Below are 23,599 nucleotides of genomic sequence, written 5' to 3' on the forward strand. Positions count from 1 at the left end.
TAATAAGACCATTTAATAATTTGCCAATATAACAAATACAACAAATTTAGTTTCCACATAATGGATACTAAACTTCAAACAATAATCTGAAAACAGTGTCAGTAATTTCTTTAGGTCATTACTAGTTCAAGATAATAAATAACTTCCTCAGCTTGGAATAATACTTGGACCAACTCTCTAATGCATTCCTAATAGAATCTGACAGAGCATGACCGATCCATGAGCAAAATGGAAAAAAAGAGTTTATTAGCAAGGCTTTGAGATATTCATGACTGACACAAGGCTAGAACTATATCTTTTAAACTAAGGTGAACTTTAGTGCATTACTTTTATTAAGTTCACTCCAATGATTAGTGGACAAAAACATCCAGATGATCCTCAGAATAAATTCTTATTGTTCACAGAAAATCTCTTCTTTTCTACTCTTCTAGCTTCTCTAACAATAATTTGGAGGGATTACTATAACAGTACATTGCTATCTCGCAGAACTTCAAACTGGAAGTAACTAGAACTCTGTTAGAGTCACCTGCTATGTTCCTTGAGGACCAGAAGGAGACACAAGCTATTCAACTTGAATTTGCTAAAGGATGGGCAAGATGCGTGGAAGCTGTACTGGTCAAGACCTCCAAGTAAATGAAATTGACTTCCTATTTGCATCCTTCTTGGTAAAGCCGAGGAGGAAAGAACAATATGAAAAGAACATAGAGGATATGCACTTTAAAGAAAGGAAAATAAATATGACTTGTATTACGGAGTTAAAATTATTATTTTTATCTCTGACCATGACATATTTGTGAAGATAAAGCCCTCGATTATAGGCCAAAAGGTTTTTATTGCTATTTTTTCACTATCATTAAAGGATCCAAACACCAACGATAAAATAAATGTATAAATAACTTTCCCAGGAGTACCTGATATTGAGCATTCTATCCTAAAAGCTAAATTCAGACCAACAGAACCAGGGCAGGTTATTACTAATGCTTAACACATCACAATGTAAGTCAGCTTCCAGCCTATGGACTGTTATTAATAAGCTTAGACATATAGTTTGCTGTAATATCTTCTTTCATTTCAGAAATATTTGTCCAAGGACTTCTGATTTCTGGTAATATTTATCTTAAAGTAAAATTGTACCTATTGGGCATCTCATAATTTCACCTGAATGAATAATGGTCCTCATTTCTCAGGTTTTCACTGGTCCAGATTAGTGAATACATTACTTACTAAGATTCATAGAGGGGTGCTGACTGGATCACCAGCTCGATGAATTACTTACTGGGTTTTTACACTGGTCCTTATTAGGCTGTTGAGTGAAGGTTCTAACTCTCTTTGGATCTTGGACTGGGGCAAGTGATTACCTCACTGATATACAGTCTTTAGGGAGCCCCCAGGGGTCCATTGTCTTTTATTCTTTCTCAAGGCTCATCTCCAACCAAGAAGTGAGGGAGAAACTTCTGTGTCGTTTGTCAACATGCTCCTCTCTAGAAGACAAGAGGAATGGGTTTCTCTTTACTCCTCCAGTCATAGCTAGAAACAAACCAGCTATTCTTTCTGCTCAGCACCATTTTCTCAGCTTTAAAAAGGGGATAAGAGAAGCTCCTCCATCACAACCCCATACAACACCACCATCACCATTATCATCATACATACCTGCCTTTCGTTCCAACCAGGATTTTAGGGGTATCTATTATGTGCTATACAATGAGCTGGGCACTATATTCTCTGAGATATATGGTCTGTAACCAAGGTAGGATGGGGAGCAGGAAATAAGCACACATTACCAGTCTGGAGATGTTTCTGGTCCATGGTTATAGGAGCCTTGGTCAGACTGACTAAAAGTTCCGTTTTTTCTTCCCTGAAAACTTAATTCTTTTTCTAGTGGATGAAGGATCATGGGGTACCAGAAGAAAGGTCATTGTCCCCTATGGCACATACCTTTGCTGAGTAGATACTTTCCATCTTGGGGGCAGAGCTCAGGATTAAAATGATAGTAAACAATGCCATGCTTAAGATGAAAAGTTTTCCACTTTTCTGGATATAAGGATCTCTTTATGACATACACATTCATAGTGACCTCTCAAAATGCTAGTAACGTGTACTTTCAATATCCATTCGCTGACAAAATTAAAAATGATAAAAGCTACTATGAATTCAGAAGAGGGGAAAGCTCTTTGAGTAGATTCCAGGTTAAGAACAGCCAATAGAAAATGCTTGCATTCAGAAGATTCTTGAACAGAAACTTTAAATTCTCTAGATCTCTGTATAGCCTATGTCAGGAATCATTGGAAAAGATGATTCAAGAAAATGTTTCTTCTGATAGTTGTTATAATCAAAGCAAAGTATATCCAAGGTGGAGTCACCTTTAGTGCCAAGTCCATGTGGAATCTTTTATTTCCTTCCTAAATTAAAAAAAAAATTAATTAAAAGAAGAGCTAGGGCCTCCAGCATGGTGGAGTGAGGAAGTCACCAAATCCTCTCCCAAAAAAGGCAAGTATAAAACTGTACACAATTATCAAAAACAACCATTTCAGTTTCCTGGAAATTAACCAAAGGTTTACAGCAAACTAAGAAGCATTTATTCATGAAAAAAAAATACTCAAAAACATTATTAAGTGAAAGAAGCCAGAGGCAAAAGACTACATATTGTATAACTCCCTTTGCATAAAATATCCAGAAAAGGCAAATCCATAGAGATTGTTCAGTTCTTGCTTGGGAATGGGGGTGGAAGCAAACATTAACTGCACACGGGCACAAGGGAACATTCTGCAGTGACAGAGATGTTCTAAAACTAGTTGTGATGGTTGCACAACTCCATAAATTTACTAGAAATAATTGCACTGTACATTTACAATTGTGAATTTTATGGTATGTAAATTATCCCTCAAGTTGTTCAATTATACCTCAAAATTGTTAAAACAAAAAAGAAAGTGTACATTTTCCAAGCACCCAAAAGACATTCCACACAGTGAGAAAGATTCTGATGCACAGTAAAGTCTGAGAATACACACAGCAGGTATTCTTTAGGCCATCTATAAAATAAGAACCCAGGTGCAAAGTATCTTAACTCTACTATGAAGAAAGTGAATAGTCCTACCCAATGGGCCAACTCTTGGGTCCCTTGGTGATCCAAGAAAAAGTTTATGAATATAATAGTTCATGGTCATTTCTAGAGAAGAATGCATACTGAGACTAGTGGAGGAGGTACCTGGAAGAGTTATAGTTGGGTTACTTATCATTGTTCATTACGGAATGCCAATATTCCTGGAATCCTAGCCAGAATGGAAGTAATTATTTTCTAAAAGTCACTAGGGTCTCAACTCATTCAGAAATAAGTCCATTTTACATTTCAAGGTGACACTGGAGAGATTTCAAATACAAGTTATTTTACAACAGGCACATAAGCTGGTAGTAAAAGGATAATGACCATATACAAATACATAAAGGTCAATGCCTCCAAAATACAGTTTTGTTTAGTACCATTGCACCAGCAACATAAGCTAAAGTCAAATCTCTCTGAATGATGTTGAATTGCAATAAGCACTATAACTCAGAGAGGAATGGTTCATCTTATGATAAGAAAGTATCTTGTGGTTATATTTGGCACGCAGAGCATATTAAAGAAATTCTAGTCTCTGCCCTGTAGGTTGCAATCTAAGTAAAACAGACAGGATTTGCTGCCAATCAAAGCCTCAGGAAAATCTAAATGAATCAGAATAAGGAAGTTTTGGAAAGAAATGGAATTATTCAACTTTTGGAATTAACTGAAAAGAAGGTAACAGTACAGGGTTTTGAGACTGGCTACAGTATTTTTTTTAAGGTTTATTTATATTTGAGAAAGAGACTGAGTGGGGGAGGGACAAAAAGAAAGGGGGACAGAGAATCGAAGCAGGCTCCACACTGACAGCAGCAAGTCCAATGCAGGGCTTGAACTCATGAACGTGAGATCATGACCTGAGCTGAAGTCAGACCATCAACTGACGGAGCCACTCAGGTGCCCCAAGACTGGCTATAGTATTAAAAGATTTTTAAAAAGTCATTAAGAAGAAGGAAGACATTCAGACAAGGAAATCATGCTGGAGAGACTGGAGTACTGAGGATGACTCTGAAGAAACTGAGGAAATGAGAGGATCCTGGGCATAGGTGCCATGGAAAATAGATGGAATTACAGTGAACATGATGCTGTACTTAACTCCTTTGGGTCAGGGATTCCATCAAGAATGTTGTGAAAGCTGTAGCCTTCTTCCAAGAAACATGTATATGCACTAATATTTTGCATATGATTCCAGAAAGTTTGATGACTTCTAAACAGGTCAAATTCAAGTCATAGACCCTTGGCCTAGTAGCCAAAGAGATTCAGCTAATATTGGAACCGAATCACACACTCTTAAAGATTTCTTCCACTCAAAAGTGCTTTAACTGACACAGCAGAGTTCTAGTTCTTGAACAGAACACGGAGGTATTAAATGGAGAGTGCTACCACAGCAGGAAGAAAAAATCTTGAGCTCGGGCACGGTGGTTGTGCAATTTTCTGAGGACTCTCATTATGTGGAGGACATCTGGTTTGATTCTAAGATGCAATGGTGAACAGTTCAGATTTGGCTCTGCTCTCTTGAAGTTGTCTTTGCTTTCAAGGTACAGAGGAAGGTTGAAGTTTGTGACCAATTCAAAGACTGAACTCAGGAAGCATTTGTCATGAGAAAGAGGGTGCATAGATTTAGCGTGAGAAAGAGGGATAGAGAGAAAGGGAGAGAAAGGAAGGAGAGAGAAAAGGGAGGGTGGGAGGAAGAGGCAGAGATGCCAGAGTACAAATGAGAAGTAACAGAATATTTGTGTATAAGACTGAAATTTTATCCCTTTGTCCTACTTCTACTCTGATCAAAAATATCATAATTGGAGGTCAACTCCACTTTTACAACCTACTTGGAAAAATAAGAATAACTAATGTTAGGGGTGCCTGAGTGGCTCAATTGGTTAAGTATCTAACTCTTGATCTTGGCTCGGGTCATGAACTCTCAATTCACAAGATGGAGCCCCGCATCAGGCTCTGCACTGACCGGGAAAAACCTGCTTGTGATTCTCAATCCCTCTCTCTCTCAAAATAAAGAAATAAACTTAAAGAAAAGATTTTTAAAAAAGAATAACTAATATTAATTATAGCTAATATTTTTGAGTGTTTACCATGGGCCCTAATAAAAGCAACAACAACAACAAAAGAGAATGAGATAGAGATTCCAAAAGAAGGGGAAAAAACATACCAAATCTGCATCCATAGGGAAGAGAGTGGAATAATATAGACCCCAAATAAGGGCGTTGAGAAAAAATGCCTTATGGTAGAAGTTGAGAAAGCAGTATAAGAAATGTTCAACTACAGGGGCGCCTGGGTGGCTCAATCAGTTAAGCATCCAACTTCGGTTCAGGTCATGATCTCACAGATCATGAGTTCGAGCCCTGTGTCAGGCTCTGTGCGTTCTGATAGCTCAGAGCCTGGAGCCTGCTTTGGATTCTGTGTCTCCTTCTCTCTCTGCCCCTTGCCCGCTCATTCTCTCTCTCTCTCTCTCTCTCTCTCTCTCTCAAATAAATAATTAAAAAACATTAAAAAAAAAGAAATGTTAACTATACACAGGACACACAGAAGGGGTATGACACCTTGTGTCATCATTCATCATTCATTCAGAGATGAATTAAGATGGAGTTTCTATGGGGAACCTGGGTGGCTCAGGACACTCGTGTCCAACTCTTGATTTCAGCTCCGGTCATGATCCCAGGGTCATGGGATAGAGCTCAGGGTCAGGGTCCATGCTGAGCATGGAGCCTGTTTAAGATTATCCTGTTTAAGGTACTCTTTCTCTCCCCACCCGCCCCCCAGACCCCTCTCCTCACTCATGATGTCTCTCTCTCTAAAAAAGAAAAAAAAAAAAAAAAAACAAAGAAAAGGAAAAAGAAAAAAAAAAAAAGATGGAGTTCCTACAACTTGATGTGCATAAGAACCACACAGGAAGCTTACTAAAATGCACATTTTTGGACTTTAATTCTAAAGAGTCTGATTCCACAATCTGGAGTGGGCCTGGGAATCTATATGCAGATGGCAGGAAGCAGGTGGTCCACAGACGACACTTTGAGAAAGACAACTTCAAAAGGAGAAGGGTAGAGGTAGATCTACCCTTTTTTGGATCATAGCTGAGACATGGCTTTGTCCCATCATTTGGCACAGACCTTAATCCTAACAACCTTGACTTTGGAATGGCTCAGTGTATGAGACAGTCTCTGTTATTTAAAAAAATTCATTTTTAAGAGAAAGAGAGAGAGAGCAGGGGAGGGGCAGAGAGAGACACACACACACAGAATCCAAAGCAAGCTCCAGGCTCTGAGCTCAAACTCATGAATCACAAGATCATGACCTGAGCCAAAGTCAGATGCTTAACTTACTGAGCCACCCAGATGCCCCTAGGCAGGCTCTGTTATTGAAGGGAAAAACTCCACCTGAAGATTATTAGAACCAGAAAAGAACCAACTCCTAACTTTCTTTCTTGCTATGAGCCGCATAGGATAAGTACTGGAGAACATCCCTACCCTAAACCATGGCAAATGTGGTGGCAGTTGGCAAACTGAGGAGGACCCAGGAAATGCTTAGAAAGAGGTTTCCCACAAGGAACAAAAATCATAAAATATGTATAAGTGCTGTAGAGCTAGAAGTGAATAGTTCACAAGTATGATGGGTCCAGTAAACATTGTTTTTATTTCTATCGTTTGTTTCATTTCTAAATTTTTATATTAACTGCTTATTAAATTTAATTTAGTTTTATAATTACATAAAATATTTACATAGTTTCAAAGTTAAATCTAGAAAATAAGTCCCTACAGAAGGATGACCATGTGAAGACGCAGAAAGAAGATGGCCGTCTACAAGCCAAGGATAGAGACTGCAGAAGAAGCTATTCCTGCCAACACCCTAGACTTGTACTTTCAAGAATTGTGAGAAAATAAATTTCCATTGTTTAAACCACCCAGTCTGGTGCTTTGTATGTCAGTCCTAGCAGACTAATATCATTCCCTAAAAGAAAAGAATGTTTGAAGAAAGAAGTCGAGCTTTTCCCATTCTCTCCACTCTCTCCCCTTCTTTCCTTTATAGATAACCTTAACTTTTTAAATTGTTTATTCTTCTATTATCTTTAAATGTAAACAGATGTGTACATATATTACTTTTTTCTTAAACATATATATATATATATATATATATATATGTAAACATATACATAATTTTCTCCATCCTAAAGAAGTGTTCTTTTTAAAAAAAAAATTTTTTTAGGGGATGCCTGGGTGGCTCAGTTGATTAAGCATCCAACTTCAGCTTAGATCATGATCTCACGGTTTGTGGTTTGAGCCCTGCATTGTGCTCTGGGCCAACAGCTCGGACCCTGGGGCCTGCTTCAGATTCTGTGTTTCCCTGTCTCTCTCTGCCCCTCCCCCACTCCCACTCTGTCTCTCTCTTAAACACAAGTAAACATTAAAAAAGATTTTTTTTCTTAATGTTTATTTGTGTTTAAGAGAGAGGGGGCGGGGAGAGATAGAGCATGAGTGGGGGAGGGGCAGAGAGAGACGGAAACAGAATCTGAAGCAGGCTCCAGGCTCCGAGCTGTCAGCACAGAGCCCAATGCAGATCACGAACCCACAAACAGTGAGATCATGACTTGAGCTGAAGTTGGATGTTTAACTGACTGAGCCACCCAGACGCCCCTAAGGAAGTGTTCTTGACCCAGTCACTTTATAATATCTTTGCATAAGAAAATGCATTTGAGTTTAGACTAACTGAATAACAAACCTTTTTTTTTTTTTTTAATTTTCTTTTTTCTTTTTAAAAATTACATCCAAATTAGTTAGCATATAGTGAAACAATGATTTCAGGACTAGATTCCTTAATACCCCTTACCCATTTAGCCCATCCTCCCTCCTACAACCCCTCCAGTAACCCTCAGTTTGTTCTCCATATTTATGAGTCTCTTCTGTTATGTCTTCCTCCCTGTTTTTACATTATTTTTGTTTCCCTTCCCTTATGTTCATCTGTTTTGTCTCTTAAAGTCCCCATATGAGTGAAGTCATATGATTCTTGTCTTTCTCTGACTAATTTCACTTAGCATAATACCCTCCAGTTCCATCCATGTAGTTGCAAATGGCAAGATTTCATTCTTTTTGATTGCTGAGTAATACTCCATTGTATATATATACCACTTCTTTGTCCATTCATCCATCGATGGACATTTGGGCTCTTTCCATATATTGGCTATATATGGAGCCAATCAGCACACCTGTATCCTATGGATAAATGCCTAGTAGTGCAATTGCTGGGTCATAGGGTAGTTCTATTTTTAATTTTTTGAGGAACCTCCAAACTGTTTTCCAGAGTGGCTGCACCAGCTTGCATTCCCACCATCAGTGCAAAAAAGATCCTCTTTCTCCACATCCTCGCCAACATCTGTTGTTGCCTGAGTTGTTAAGGTTAGCCATTCTGACAGGTGTAAGTTGGTATCTCATTGTGGTTTTGATTTGCATTTCCCCGATAGTGATGTCGAGCATTTTTTCATGTGTCGGTTGGCCATCTAGATGTCTTCCTTGGAGAAGTGTCTATTCATGTCTTTTGCCCATTTCTTCACTGGATTATTTGTTTTTTGGGTGTTGAGTTTGATAAGTTCTTTAGAGATTTTGGATACTAACCCTTTATCTGATTTGTCATTTGCAAATATCTTCTCCCATTCTGTCAGTTGCCTTTTAGTTTTGCTGATTGTTTCCTTCACTGTACAGAAGCTTTTTATTTTGATAAGGTCCCAGTAGTTCATTTTTGCTTTTGTTTCCCTTGCCTCCGGAGACGTGTTGAGTAAGAAGTTGCTGCGGGCAAGATCAAAGAGGTTTTTGCCTGCTTTCTCTTCAAGGATTTTAATGGCTTCCTATCTTACATTTAGGTCTTTCATGATTTTGAGTTTATTTTTGTGTATGATGTAAGAAAGTGGTCCACATTCATTCTTCCACATGTCTCTGTCCAGTTTTCCCAGCATCACTTGCTGAAGAGACTGTCTTTATTCCATTGGGTATTCTTTCCTGCTTTGTCAAAGATTAGTTGGCCATATGTTTGTAGGTCCATTTCTGGGTTCTCTATTCTGTTCCATTGATCTGAGTGTTCTTGTGCCAGGACCATACTGTCTTGATGATTACAGCTTTGCAGTATAGCTTGAAGTCCGGGATTGTGATGCCTCCTGCTTTGGTTTTCTTTTTCAAGATTGCTTTGGCTATTTGTGGTCCTTTCTCATTCCGTACAAATTTTGGGATGATTTGTTCTAGCTCTGTGAAGAATGCTGGTGTTACTTTGATAGGGATTGCATTGAATATGTAGATTGCTTTGGGTAGTATCAACATTTTAACAATATTTGTTCTTCCTATCCAGGAGCATGGAATCGTTCTCCATTTTTTTGTGTCTTCTTCAATTTCTTTCATAAGCTTTCTGTAGTTTTCAGTGTGTAGATTTTTCACCTCTTTGGTTAGATTTATTCCTAGGTATTTTATGGTTTTTGGTGCAACTGTAAATGGGATCCATTCCTTGAATTCTCTTTCTGTTGCTTCATTGTCGGTGTATAGGAATGCAACTAATTTCTGTGCATTGATTTTATATCCTGCAACTTTGCTGAATTCATGAATCAATTCTAGCAGTTTTTTGGTGGAATCTTTTGGGTTTTCCATATAGAGTATTATGTCATCTGTGAAGAGTGAAAGTTTGACCTCCTCCTGGCCAGTTTGGATGCCTTTTATTTCTTTGTGTTGTCTGATTGCAGAAGCTAAGACTTCCAATACTATGTTGAATAACAGTGGTGAGAGAGGACATCCCTGTCTTGTTCCTGACCTTAGGGGGAAAGCTTTCAGGTTTTCCCAATTGAGGATGATACTAGCATTGGGTCTTTTGTATATGGCTTTTATGATCTTGAGGTATGATCCTTCTATCCCTACTTTCTTGAGGGTTTTTATCAAGAAAGGATGCTGTATTTTGTCAAATGCTTTCTCTGCATCTACTGAGAGGATCATATGGTTCTTGTTCTTTATTTTATTGACTTGATGAATCACGTTAATTGTTTTGCGGATATTGAACCAGCCCGGCATCCCAGGTATAAATCCCACTTGGTCATGGTGAATAATTTTTTTTTAATGTATTATTGGATTTGGTTGGCTAATATCTTGTTGAGGATTTTTGCATCCATGTTAATCAGGGAAATTGGTCTATAGTTCTCCTTTTTAGTTGGGTCACTGTCTGGTTTTGGAATCAAGGTAATGCTGGCTTCATAGAAACAGTTTGGAAGTTTTTCTTCCATTTCTATTTTTTGGAACAGTTTCAAGAAAATAGGTGTTAACACTTCCTTAAATGTTTGGTAGAATTCCCCTGGAAAGTCATTGTGCCCTGGACTCTTGTTTTTTTGGGAGATTTTTGATTACTAATTCTATTTCTTTACTGGTTATGGGTCTGTTCAAATTTTCTATTTCTTCCTGTTTCAGTTTTGGTAGTGTATATGTTTCTAGAAATTTGTCCATTTCCTCCAGATTGCCCATTTTATTGGCATGTACTTGCTCATAATATTCTCTTATTATTGTTTTTATTTCTTCTGTGTTGATTGTGATCTCTCCTTTTTCATTCTTGATTTTATTTATTTGGGTCCTTTCCTTTTTCTTCTTGATCAAACTGGCTAGTGGTGTATCAATTTTGTTAATTCTTTCAAAGAACCAGTTTCTGGTTTCGTTGATCTGTTCTGCTGGGATAACAAACTTTTTAAAAGCCTCTTCAAATAAGTTAGAGCTCACATCAAGTTTTGTTCAACAATTCATTCATTCATTCATTCATTCATTCAAAAGAAATTTATTGAATAATTACAAAAGTACCAGGAGCAGGTCTAGGGTTTGTGAGAAGAAAATCTCTTCTCATATTGGGGCCTCTCTTTAATAAAATAGAATAGAAATTTATTAGTATGCTGTACAACTCCCAGCAGCTCCCAGAAATAACCTGCCATTTCATGAGTCCGTGCAAGTTTCATGAGAGATCTGCCCCTGCCTGGGCTTGTGCTGGCTGGGGTCTATGCTAATGGCTCACACACAAAGCGGATGTGATCCCTTATTTGATGGAGCTTGCACTATGGAGCAAGAAAGAGAGATTAAACACAGAAGCTCAAATAGAATAAACAGTTACAAATTGTAATTAAATCCCTGTTATGGGCTAAATTTCATCCCCTAAAATTCATATGTTGAAGTCCCAGCCCCTAATATCTCAGAATGTGCCTATTTGGAGATAGGGTCTTTAAAGAAGTAACTAAGGGGCACCTGGGTGGCTCAGTTGCTTAAGCATCCGACTCTGGCTCAGGTCAAGATCGCTCGGTTTGTGAGTTGGAGTCCCACATAGGGCTCTGTGATGACAGCTCAGAGCCTGGAGCCTGCTTCAGGTTCTGTGTCTCCTTCTTTCTCTGCCCCTCCCTGGCTTGCACTCTGTCTCTCTCTCAAAAAATGAATAAACATTTTACAAAAATTACAGAGGTAACTAAGTTAATATTAGGGTGGCACCTAACCACGTATGACTGGTGAACATCCCTACAGAAGGATGACCATGTGAAGACACAGAAAGAAGATGGCCGTCTACAAGCCAAGGATAGAGACTTCAGAAGAAGCTATTCTTGCCAACACCCTGGACTTGTACTTTCAAGAATTGTGAGAAAATAAATTTCCATTGTTTAAACCATCCAGTCTGACTAATATCATTCCCTAAAAGAAAAGAATGAGAGAAAATTTTGTCAAAGGAATGGCAAGGATGCTGGTCACAGGTGGCATCTCTAAGGAAGTACATATAAGCTGAGATATGAAAAGATTAAAAATGATGAACTATGGGGTATAAAAAGAGTTAGCAGATCCTGTTAAAAGGCAAAAGAAATCAAGGTGCTTTTACTTCCATTAGATATACCATAGCCTATAGAACCAGATAGTCCTCAGGAGACAGCCAGTCTTTCCAAATTAACTACCTAAGATGAAAAACTAATGTGCAGCTAAATTCATCACAGTCCACAGACTCTGAAGAATTGAATGAGCATGAAGCTGAATTTTTAATTGTAAGACAAAATGTATTTGATATCATCCACACCTAGGTTTAGGGACAAGACATTTCCAAAGAAAATGAATATGATGAAATATGTAGCTTAAACACTTCTCAGAAAAAGAATAAAGAGAACTAATGTCCTTCCTCATGGCTCATTAAAGATATTATGGAAATCATAGAACCTGAATATGCAAAACAAAAAAGCCAGAAGCATAGACTCTGATTAGTCAAGGCTAATGCCTCACACAGAGTAGTGCATACTTGAATAAATTCATTTATCTTTGGTAAGCAAGTCTATGCTCTCTTTTTGACTCAATGGATAATAAGAATTATAGAATTATAGGATAGACAAGGGATTTCCTTATTTCTTGGTGTGATGCTACATCAACTACTACATATACTTATTTAATTTGTTTTGTGAGAGACTGAATATACAAATGGACAATGGCCAAGCCAAACATGACAACAGAATTCTGACCCAAAACCTCTGAAGCAATCTGCCCAGAATGGTCAGGATTTGGTCAATGACTGTCAGCTTCCCCATTTTTTGCCCTAGCTTCCTACTCAGGACCAACCAGAGAAAGCTGAATATGCTCCCCCAACCAATCACATAAAATGTGCTGCTTCTAGTTCACTCATCTCCAGCTTTCCTGTGCCAACAACCTCTAATCAGAGCACATCTGAGGTCTTCCCTTGTTTCCACTACAGCAAAGCTTTTCTATTCCCTGCCTATTTCCGAATCTTTGTCAAATGCAGGTGATGGGTAGTTTGCTATAGCAAACTCAGAATAAATAGCCTCTGTTTTTTCTCATTTGAGTGGCTTTAATTTATTTCTATACTTGTCTGTCTCCAGAGAAGAAAATGTCTGTTGGGTTGCAAGGCTATCAGTAAAGGATAGGAGTCAGAGTCAGCTTCAAGCTCTGAGGTGCCCATCTTGATACTTCCCCCAGAGAAGATGTCAGACACTGGGAAGTGAATTCCCATAACACTGAATTCCCATAACAACAGTGTCCCTGCTGTCAAATGATAGGATAAGCCATCCAAGACAAGTTCAAAGTGATGATTGTATCTATGAACTTCTAGTACTCTGGCAGCTGGCCAGATGTGCTTGGGTGTCAACCAATTTTCTCTCAGGACTACACAGAAAAGCTTCATAGTTAGAATGATGACACAGGTCAATTGGAGGTCTGGGTGGTTGAAAACATTTGAAACAAGTTGGTCCTAGCATAAGTTTTTATTTGTTTTGCTGCCATTTAAAATCTCACCAATGTTGGCTTTGAACAACCTGGACACAGCCGAGACTAAGAAGAAACACTGGTCTGGAAATAAAATCTAGTCTCTACGCAGGGCTCCCACACTGAAGAAATGACCTCGGCCTGGTTGCTTGCACATTTCCCCATTACTAACCAAGGATTACTGGACAGCTATGAAGTTAATTTGGAAGATAAGATAGTGTATGTTTAAAGGTAAATAATTGGAAGAGCATAAATGCAATGCTCCAATGTGTTCTAAAGCACAACCGAGTTTTCGACACATTTGATTTTATCCCAAAACATACATCGTTCAGATCAGTTTAGCACACTAGTTGGAGAACCAAGGGTGTAATTCTAGGCCACCTGGAGGAAGAGCAACATGTGGGGAGAGCCATTGTTGGCTGACTTCCTAGTTCTCCTCCTACTGAAATGATAAGAATGATAAAGGAGATCAGTAAGTTTCTCACTGTGGATAGAGATTGATACCCACTTCCTGGTAACCATTTAAAGTCACTTTCTGAAAAACGACCTGCTGCCACTCACCACCAGTCAAACCAGTGTTCTTGTCCACAGATACCAGGCTGTATTTTAACCTCCTTCCAGATGCTCATCACAGAAAGCTCAGTGAGGGAGGCGGCCATCAGCATGCCCTGCTGTAGGAGTGCCACTTCAGTCGTCACCACTGCCTCACCTCTTCTGGGCCACAATGCCGAGTTTGTATGCAAACTGTCACCAGCTTTATAATTTCTCATTAGAGTAGGGTTTTCTTTAATTCTAGACAGAATCTCTGAAGTCTTGAGAAGATACATCAGTCGATGTAAACATTGAATTTGACAGAAAAATCCAGTTACATACAATGATTTATATACTAAATGTCATTAAAGCTTCTTTCAGGTTGACTTTTGGCGGGGCGGGGGGGGGGGTGCTTAAGGCTGAAAGGAGAATAGATAACATATAAATTTCTTTATAATAATGATTCTCAACCCCCTCTGTACATTGGAATCATTTGGAAAGTATTTTTGAAATACCAGTGCTTGGGTCCCATCACCAGAAAGTTAATTTGTCTGGGGTAGGACAAAGGTAGGGCATTTTCCAAAAATATCCAGAAAGATTTTAATGGGCAGTCAAAGTATTTCCTCCAAGGGCAGCAACAGAGGCTGGGGGCGGGAGGTGGGGGTGGGGGGAGCACCTAGGGAGGCTGGATCCCCATGACAATGGCGCTGTTGAATGATGAGGCAGGACTCCCAAGAGAAATCCAAGGACCCCAAGAGATATCCTTTGAAGATGGTTCCTAGTGAGGAGGCTAAGATGAGAGAAGACAAGGATCTGAATGGTAAAAGAACAAACATGTGACTTACTTTCACCCTCCGCCGCCGAGTGGGGGCGCTTCATTGCTTTCTGGGGACCCTGGAATGCTTCAACCTCTGGGTCTTTCTGAGCTGTCTGCCCTTCTGTGTATTCCCAATCTACATGTTTGTTTGGGTGTTTGAGTGCTTCCCTCATATTTCTGCTGAACACTTTTGTTTTCAATAAACCATTTTCCTGATTGGTCAAAAGCCCTTTAAAGTTGATTTTTATCTTTCTGTCGCAGGAGTGATTCCCTGACTCAATTGTATTCCCTTGTCCATAAAAATATGACTCATTCTTAACACAGTTCTATTACCCAGGTGACCTCTGTGTCTGCTTTCTTGCCTTATAGTCAAAAGCCAATACGTTTCCTTGCAGATTTCATGTATTTCATGTATTTCCTTCTCTATTCCTTATATACCATATCATTCTCTCTGCTAAAAGAGAAATATCAAAATATTTTTAGTTAAAAGTCTTCAATCAGAAAATAACCTGTCATAACATATAAATTTTTCATGCCCAGATATTTACCCATACGTTTTTCTCTAAGACCCAATAAAATAGTCAAAGAGCCACAGTCTATTTTATATTAAAATGCATGGCTCTAAGGGCTATTTGACATGCAGTAATTATTTGCGTAGTCTTCTAGCCAAGCATAGAAATTGCCAATGTCTCTGCCCTTGAAGGAAATGAACTGTGCAAAAAATTTCAAGCAAACATGATCCAACTGTGTACACAAAAGGGAGATTGCATAAGAAATTCATTGTGTCTCCACCCAAATTTCCCCTCGACTTGCCACAGATCAGCATGTACTTCACCTCTTTGGCACCAATTAAGATCATCAACACATGAGCTTTTCAGCAGAGGAGGACTGATGTACCCTCTCACAGATGGCCAGCATCACATGTTACAGTAATGGCCAGATACGCCACATGGGTAGTGTATAAAAACGGTGGGACTCAGAGCACTTCAGCTCCGATTGCTCTATGTTTAGAATTGCCTCTCTTTCAAGATGGATTTCCTTCATAGGAATGGAGTGCTCGTTATTCAGCATTTGCAGAAGGACTACCGAGCTTACTACAATTTTCTAAATTTTATGTCCAATGTTGGTGATCCCCGGAATATCTTTTCTATTTATTTTCCACTTTGGTTTCAACTTAATCAGACAGTTGGAACCAAGATGATATGGGTAGCAGTCATTGGGGATTGGTTCAATCTTATTTTTAAATGGTAAGCCTTCTGTTTTCTTTCATTTTTTGTAAATCTTATTCTTAAATTTGTAGCTTTGGCTTAATGATCACATTTCAGATGTGTGTAGTTTCTACTTAGAAAATCTTTCAAACATGCCAATTGACTTGAAACACCTATTCATAAATAGAACTTACAAAAAGCATAGAAACGTATACTTGATCTGACTTATAAGTAAATTCCAAACCCTGTAACACATATGTTGTGATTAAACAAGAGGTTAGTTAAATGAGCAGCACCATAATGAACAGATTGATAATTCCAGGGACCACCCAGTCTAAGAATCCAAAGCACCCACAGAAGTTTCCTTACAAGGAAAAAAGTCCCCGTTTTTACTGGAAACTAGGATACCAAAGCTCCAAATGACTGTCATCCTCTGTAATAAGAGACAGACCAGAACCCAGTCTCTTAATCATGAACTTTCCCCATCAACCCTCTGCTTGAGTCATTTTTATAGGAGAGAATAACTAATCTCCGGTTAAGCAATAGTTGTGTGTTTAAATATGTATGCATATTTGTATTTCTTTAAATACAGGATATTGTTCGGTCATCGGCCTTACTGGTGGGTCCAAGAAACTCAGATTTACCCAAATCATTCAAGTTCATGCCTCGAACAGTTCCCCACTACATGTGAAACAGGTCCAGGTAAGCAATTATAGCAGCCTCAAGTTACTAAAGATATTCCAACAGAGAGTCATTATGTATGATTATTACCTAATAACTATATGATATTATATAGGGTATTAAAGAAAATGTCATGAGTAAGGATACTAAAAGTTCGTAAGCACAACAATTGCTAATGAAAAGGAAAGCTTTGTGAACAATCATTTTGTTATTTGTAAAAGGGTAAGTTGGGAGACTACTTTCTAAATGATTTTATATTTGGCATTTATTTCTGGGAAGAATGTAATGGTTTTATTCTAAAAAAAAACCAAAAAAGTTAGCTAGAAGAAATTACCAAAGAACTATATTAAAATTCTAGAAATGTTGACTTGTCTGTTGCTGAGCAACTTTCAAAGTTATTATGGATCTTTTGAGAATCTCATGAATGAGGTAAGGACTTCCTGGTTTTACTACTGCCAGTAGAGATTATTTCTAATCATAGACTTTTTTCTTTCAAATTTCTTTTTTTCTCTTGTATATATAGAATATAAATAGACTTCTTGGGCCACTTCCTTTTATAAGTAAGATTCTGTATGAGTGTAAAATATTTACTATGAAAATTGAGTTTAAGTTTTGAAAAGGTTTTTAAAATATATATTAAGGTAAAATTACATGTTGTGTTAATTTATAAGAATGTGTGACATACCTTACCACAGTTTGTTACATAGCATAAAATTCTTTCCATTTGACATCCTGAAATTCATGCTGAATATAGTCAATGTGTAAGTTCCTAATGAGTTCTCTGAATATCTTCTTTCTTGCTCCCATAAAAGTACACATCCATCTGTTATATTATTTATCATACTGTACTGTAATTAATTTGGCTCCTCCAATAGGCTATGCATTCCGTCAGGACAGAAATCATGTATATTTTTTCTTTGTGAAACCAACGTTGGATGGACGGATGGATGGATGGACAGACGGACGGATGGATGGATAACCTTTGAGACAATTGAAATGCTACTTTGGTTTATCCCAGAATTTCCCAGTGTGTGTTCTATCTCATAAAACATTTTCTGGAAAAGAAAAGGAATAGTGCATTCTATATTCACTCCCTAAAGATTTACAGCTCATGTAAGAGTGTAAAAGGCTCTGAAAAATCCGGTATAAGATGTAGCTTTGAAAGAAGTAGATCTATAAGAAATAGATTGTCTTTTTTAATGTAGTGGTTTTCAAAGAGGTGTGTTTAATCTGAATAAATCTCCACTTGGTAAAAACTCATGGTGAACATCAAAGTAAAGTGATCTTTTAAAAAAATCAAGCAGCATGGGAAAGACATTCTGGGAGCAAAAAGGCTGCAGGCTTCATGTGTCAGGACTGATGCCCTTTACGGCTTCCCTGGTCCATTTCATGACAAAGACACCTTTTGCAGTGGCCAGACACAAGATAGGCACTGAGGTATCTGCTAGTTTATAGCAGTTAATTGTAAGTCAGTTGGTAAACCAGAACATAGTAATGATACCCTTCAGATGTTTTGACTTTTCAGCCCAAGGAAAATAAATGGATTCCAGATCCAACACAAGTACTTTAATTTTCTCAACAATTAAAAACAACTAGCCATGAAAAATAAGCAGGGATGTGGCAGATTTGGGTGTAACAGCTCAAGTTCTTAATTAGCCTTGAACATTTTGATTTCTAGAATTTGATGAACTTGAAAAATCTGAAAAAAAATTTCTTGAAATAGTGTTTTGAGGCTCAATTTGACTCAACTTCTTTTATTTCTACCTATTCCTAAACATTACATATAGCCTGTGGGTTTTTTTTTTTTCCTGAGTTGTTTGTAACTTTCATGGCTAATATGCTATTCTGTGATCTACTTCTAATACTGATACACTATTAACCACCTTTCAAATGGATCAGCACTTTGTTGTTGCAGGAAGTCCATCTGGCCATGCAATGGGCTCATCATGTGTCTGGTATGTCATGGTAACAGCTGCCCTGAGCCACACTGTCAGTCGGATGGATAAGTCGTCTACCACTCTGCACAGGTCAGCTTTGCTCCAGTGTCTGTACCACTGGAATGTGAATACAGAAAGTCTTGAATACAGAAAGACTTTTTAAAACATTTCCTTTGGCATATTTTTAGTTGTTGAAATGTGCTTATCCTATTCTATCATAGCCAAAATAGCAAAATGAATAGAAAGTTAATATTTTGCTTTAAGGTAATCTACTCTTTGGCTCAGAGCTATTGCCACATTGGTCGGAAATGTTTAATTGACTAATGGCTTGCTGGAAGTGCCTTTGGGTTTCCATAATACATTATCACTTTAGTAGCTCGTAAATAAGCCGTCTAAAATTACATAAGCAAGTATTTTTGCATGCACATTCCCTTGCTTTAAGATTAACAAGAAGTTATGAGAATCATCATTCCCTTTGAATGTATCAGTTCAGAAAAGTTACGTTTTCTTCTTTGAATAGCCAACATTTTTGACATCAATAACATATTCTAGCTTAAAAGACTATTCAACCTTTTTAATTAAAAACATTCTAAAGGCAAACTTAAATTTGAATGTTAGTAGATTTAATGTTACTAGAATCATAATGTTTAGAAAGGCCTACAACTTTAAGATTATTCATAATTCTAATAGGAATTGGGATGTTTCCTTCTCTTCTCTCCTGAAATGCTTTTAATTATCATTAAAACAATCCTGGGCATCACTTGAATCATAAATTATTACACTACTGAGATAAGATTTTTCAGTTAATTGCTTAAGAATACTATAACATATACCATTATGTTAAAGTTCTTCTAAAATAAAAAATTTCCAGGGTGCCTGGGTGGCTCAGTCGGTCGAACATCTGACTCTTGATTTCAGCTCAGGTCATGAACTCATGGCTTCGTGAGTTCAAGCCCACATCGGGCTCTGTGCTGACAGTGTGGAGCCTGCTTGGGATTCTCTCTCTCTCTCTCTCTCTCTCTCTCTCACTCTCTCTCTCTTTCTGCCTCTCCTCCACTCATGCTGTCTCTGTTTCTCTTAAATTAAATAAACATTTAAAAATTAAAAAAATAAAATTAAAAAATTCCAAGATCTATTGCACATTCCACTTTTAAAATAATATTGGACAATAAAGGAAACAAACCACCAAAGAGATTTGGGTATTTTCAAAGTTTATTTTAGTGAGACTGCAACTTGTACGCCTTAAGGTGTTTATTATCCAACCGCAAACAACAACAGTAAAGCATTGTAATGAAGAGAAATTAACATTTTCTATCCATGGACAAGTTTTCAAAATAGGAATCTTAACAAGCCTCACCTTTTCTCTGTAGTTCATTTCTTCCTCAAATTTCCAAACCTTAAAAAACCTTTCTTTCAAAAAAATTCTATGATTCCCTTTAGATTTTTATAACTGTAACTTTTCCTTTGTCCATCGATATTTATTGAGTGCCTACTCTTTATCTTAATATTACCAAATTCCTGTTTATTCTTCTTCCCTATGCATAACTCCTGCTTACCTCTTCTTGGAAAGTCTCATTTCTTTCTATTTAGTTTTTTCCATAACCAGTCTGGTCCAATTATCAGGAACAAACATTTGGGAGCAAAACCCCAAGGATTCCTATAACTGAATATTGCTAATTCTTTATTAAAATGATGAGCTTGGACTTCAATATTTTTGTAAGCTTTATTGCACATTGCTACTTCTAAACTAAAGTATATAATGTTTAGGTCAATTCCCTTGTCTTTTATTTTCTATATGTGAAAAAACAAGGAATCAGGACTCTTGAGACTCTGTGAAATTGCACCAAATGAAAATTTGCCCCTGATGAAATGCTTGTATGATTTTCATCAGAGTGGCAGTGGACTCTCCAGTGAATTTTCTCCAGAGAAAAAAATGTTGAGAGGATAAAGATGAAGCACATACCACAGAGAGTAAAAATGTATAGGATCCTTTCTAGGTCTTCCTGGATATTAATAATTCCCCCCAAACTTGAATTTACCATACTCCTTTAAAATAATTATCAGGGTATCAAATTATCTTCCTTTTATAGCATTTATTAAAATCTCAGGATATCGCACTGGTCAAGTTTAATGCATTGCTAAATTGTAGGAACCTCTGTTAAAACTTTTCGAATCTTACGAAGCACATGGAAACATTTTGGGGAGAGAAAAGTCTCTAGAATCATAATGTTATATCACAGAAGAGCCCTCTGAGAAAGATCATCTGGTGTCACCCCCTTAATTTTATGAGTGATACAATTTCTCTACTTTTTACACTTATATCTATTCTTCCATCGTAGACTGACCTGGTCATTTCTTTGGAGTCTTTTTTGGTTGATTCAAATCAGTGTCTGCATCTCCAGAGTATTCATAGCAACACATTTTCCTCATCAAGCTATTCTTGGAGTACTTGGTGGTAAATATGATCACTTACCTTTAGTTGTATCCTTGGAAAGCTTTAGTGTCATTTGTTTTATGTTGTTAGATTCTCCCTGGTAGGTAGTATCCCAGTCTCAGGTAATTCTGTCAAGCCACTGATACTAAATGCTACCCTGGGAGCGTAAGCAGTTCAACACACCTCTCAAATCCTCCATGTACACAATGGCACAGTCTCATTCGATGGCATTAGCACATAACCCGCAGGGAGATGGGGCTTCTCTGAAGTGTGGCCAGGGCCACGTCTGACTCCCAAGCCTTCACCTCAGACAGCCTGCTCGTGTCTTGGTTCAGGGACTTCATAATGGCCCTCCAGCCTGCATACTATGCCACTGTCTTTGATACACCTGAAGTGATTATTACATGACCATGGACTTCATTTAGCAGCTGCTTTGTATTCCTGAAGCGGCGCTCCCCATGACTGAGTTTCCCCCACGCACCTTTTAAAGGCTCTGTAGTTAATTGGCTATGGCAATTGAAATATTAATTGCAAGTACCCAAATCAGTGCTCTGCCTATGTAGTATTTGTCTCCCAGTGCCACAGATTCCTGAGTGATCCACCTGCGCCAACAGGGATGGTTGAAAAGACCATGCGGGCAAGTGTGTGTTTTTATTTAAGAAAGGGGCTTTGGAAAATGGATAGAACCTAGATGTCTAAAGACTTTTATCATGAAGACAGTGGTAAATTCTTTAATGCAGAGAGGGATGATTCCTGAGGGGCTTGAGGACTCATGGTCATCTTCAGTGTCTTTTTCTGATCCTCAGGCATGCTTGTGGCAGAGGCTTTTGAGCACACTCCAGGCATCCAAACAGCCAGTCTGAGCACATACCTGAAGACCAACCTCTTCCTCTTTCTGTTTGCACTGGGCTTTTACCTGCTTCTCAGACTGCTTGACATTGACCTGCTGTGGTCTGTGCCCATAGCCAAGAAGTGGTGTGCCAACCCGGACTGGATCCACATTGACACCACACCTTTTGCCGGACTCATGAGAAACCTTGGGGTGCTCTTTGGCTTGGGCTTTGCAATCAACTCAGAGATGTTCCTTAGGAGCTGCCGAGGGGAAAATGGCTACAAGCTGAGCTTTCGGCTGCTTTGTGCTGTGGTCTCGTTGATCACATTGCAGCTCTACCATTTCATCAAGATCCCCACTCATGCAGAGCATTTATTTTATGTGCTGTCTTTCTGTAAAAGTGCATCCATCCCACTGACTGTGGTTGCTCTGATTCCCTACTGTATTCATATGTTAATGAAACCAAGTGAAAAGAAGATTAATTAGAGTTGTACAGGGAGTTAGTGCTCTGTGGCCCCAGCCTGACACTCCTGTTCCATCCTCCAGCAGAACCACGGGCAGGGGGAGACTGGAGGCTTCCAAGCAGAGGTCACAAAATGGCAGCCACTGGCCCCATCCCACTATACCTATGTTTAGTTTGGCCTTCACAGTGGTCTCTCCCCACCCCAATTTAAATTAGTTGCCAACATTTGAAAACCAGAATATTTGGCATAAAAGTCTGAACTGTGTTTTCTTGAAAAATCTGACAATATGGCACCTCAGGACCTGCATTCCCTCCTGGAAACAATCTACTGTTATTGACTGTCCCTAGTAAGAAGCAGCATTCTCTATTTTCTCACAGTCTTTAGCACCCCAACAGGAGCCTCAGTATCAGTTGTCATTACTATAAGAAGGTCAGGGTGCTTATGGCTCCTGTGGGCATTTTAGTGGGAGCCCCCCTCAAATCCAATCCCTTCAGTTTTCAGATAAGGAGAGGGAAATTCATTCAGGAGAAAAAACTTGCTGTTGTCACACCACTGTCAGAACAGGAATTAGAACCCAAGTCTTCTGACATATACTTCCATTACACTGTTTTGTTTCTTCATTTTTAAGAAGTAAAAATCTGTAAGAGTGAATGCTTCTGTGATGATTGCCATGTAAATCAGCTGTTTTTCCAGAAATGTCATTAAAATGCCACAACCTGTTTGACTCACACCATGCAGGGTGTTGATGGGGCCAGCGATGGCTCTAGATGTGGCTACATATCCAGGGGAAAGGGGTCAGGTTACTGTATAGACTTGAACCTCTGCTTAACTCCTGGTCTCTTTTTGCAGTAGTGCTTTCCAGTGTCAATAAATGCTGCTGAAGATGCTCTGCTCAGAACATTATTTACCAGTCTTTCAAAACCAAGAAAATCAAGTCCTTTCCTCAAGGTCATGCTCCAACCCAAGAAAACTATTAATTGCATCTATCTATTTGGGTTAATCTCTATGTATACTGAGCTGTGATGAAAAATCTATAGCTTTACTTTAGAGAATTATTATTGAAAGAATATTAATATTATACTGAGAACTTCTCAACAAGAGTTCCCCCCCCCCTTTTCCTTTCATTGTGTCCAGTAATTCTGGACTTTAAATTGATAAGTATGTCATTCCAATCAGGTACATTTTGAGTCAGACTTTGCTACACAACTTAGTTGCCTGTGGTCCACTACAGTGTTTTATGTAACTCTACTCAAAAATATAAATACGTGAATTATTTCAGATGATATAATAAACCATCCATAAGTATTTATGAAAACTTAACAGTTCAAGTAAGTACTAGTTGGCAAAACAT

General features: G+C 38.3%; 1 protein-coding gene across 1 annotated transcript; it reads left to right on the forward strand.

Annotated features, from left to right (window-relative positions):
• The first annotated feature begins 15,721 nt into the window (after positions 1 to 15,721).
• Positions 15,722 to 23,125, forward strand: G6PC2 (glucose-6-phosphatase catalytic subunit 2). Its single transcript, XM_030326592.1, has 5 exons — positions 15,722 to 15,939; positions 16,493 to 16,602; positions 18,497 to 18,608; positions 20,858 to 20,973; positions 21,759 to 23,125. The coding sequence occupies exons 1-5, from the start codon at positions 15,722 to 15,724 to the stop codon at positions 22,268 to 22,270; spliced, it is 1,068 nt and encodes a 355-aa protein (XP_030182452.1). The 3' UTR covers positions 22,271 to 23,125.
• Positions 23,126 to 23,599: the final 474 nt, after the last annotated feature.

This window comes from Lynx canadensis, chromosome C1 (genome assembly GCF_007474595.2).
Source record: "Lynx canadensis isolate LIC74 chromosome C1, mLynCan4.pri.v2, whole genome shotgun sequence".
Classification (NCBI taxonomy): Eukaryota; Metazoa; Chordata; class Mammalia; order Carnivora; family Felidae; genus Lynx; species Lynx canadensis.

Excerpts from the sequence above, each read along its gene's own strand:
- G6PC2 (XM_030326592.1), top strand. The coding sequence starts at position 15,722 with ATGGATTTCCTTCATAGGAATGGAGTGCTCGTTATTCAGCATTTGCAG. Across the intron at positions 15,940-16,492 it reads TTCAATCTTATTTTTAAATG|GATATTGTTCGGTCATCGGC; the intron begins GTAAGCCTTCTG and ends CTTTAAATACAG. Across the intron at positions 16,603-18,496 it reads TACATGTGAAACAGGTCCAG|GAAGTCCATCTGGCCATGCA; the intron begins GTAAGCAATTAT and ends TTGTTGTTGCAG.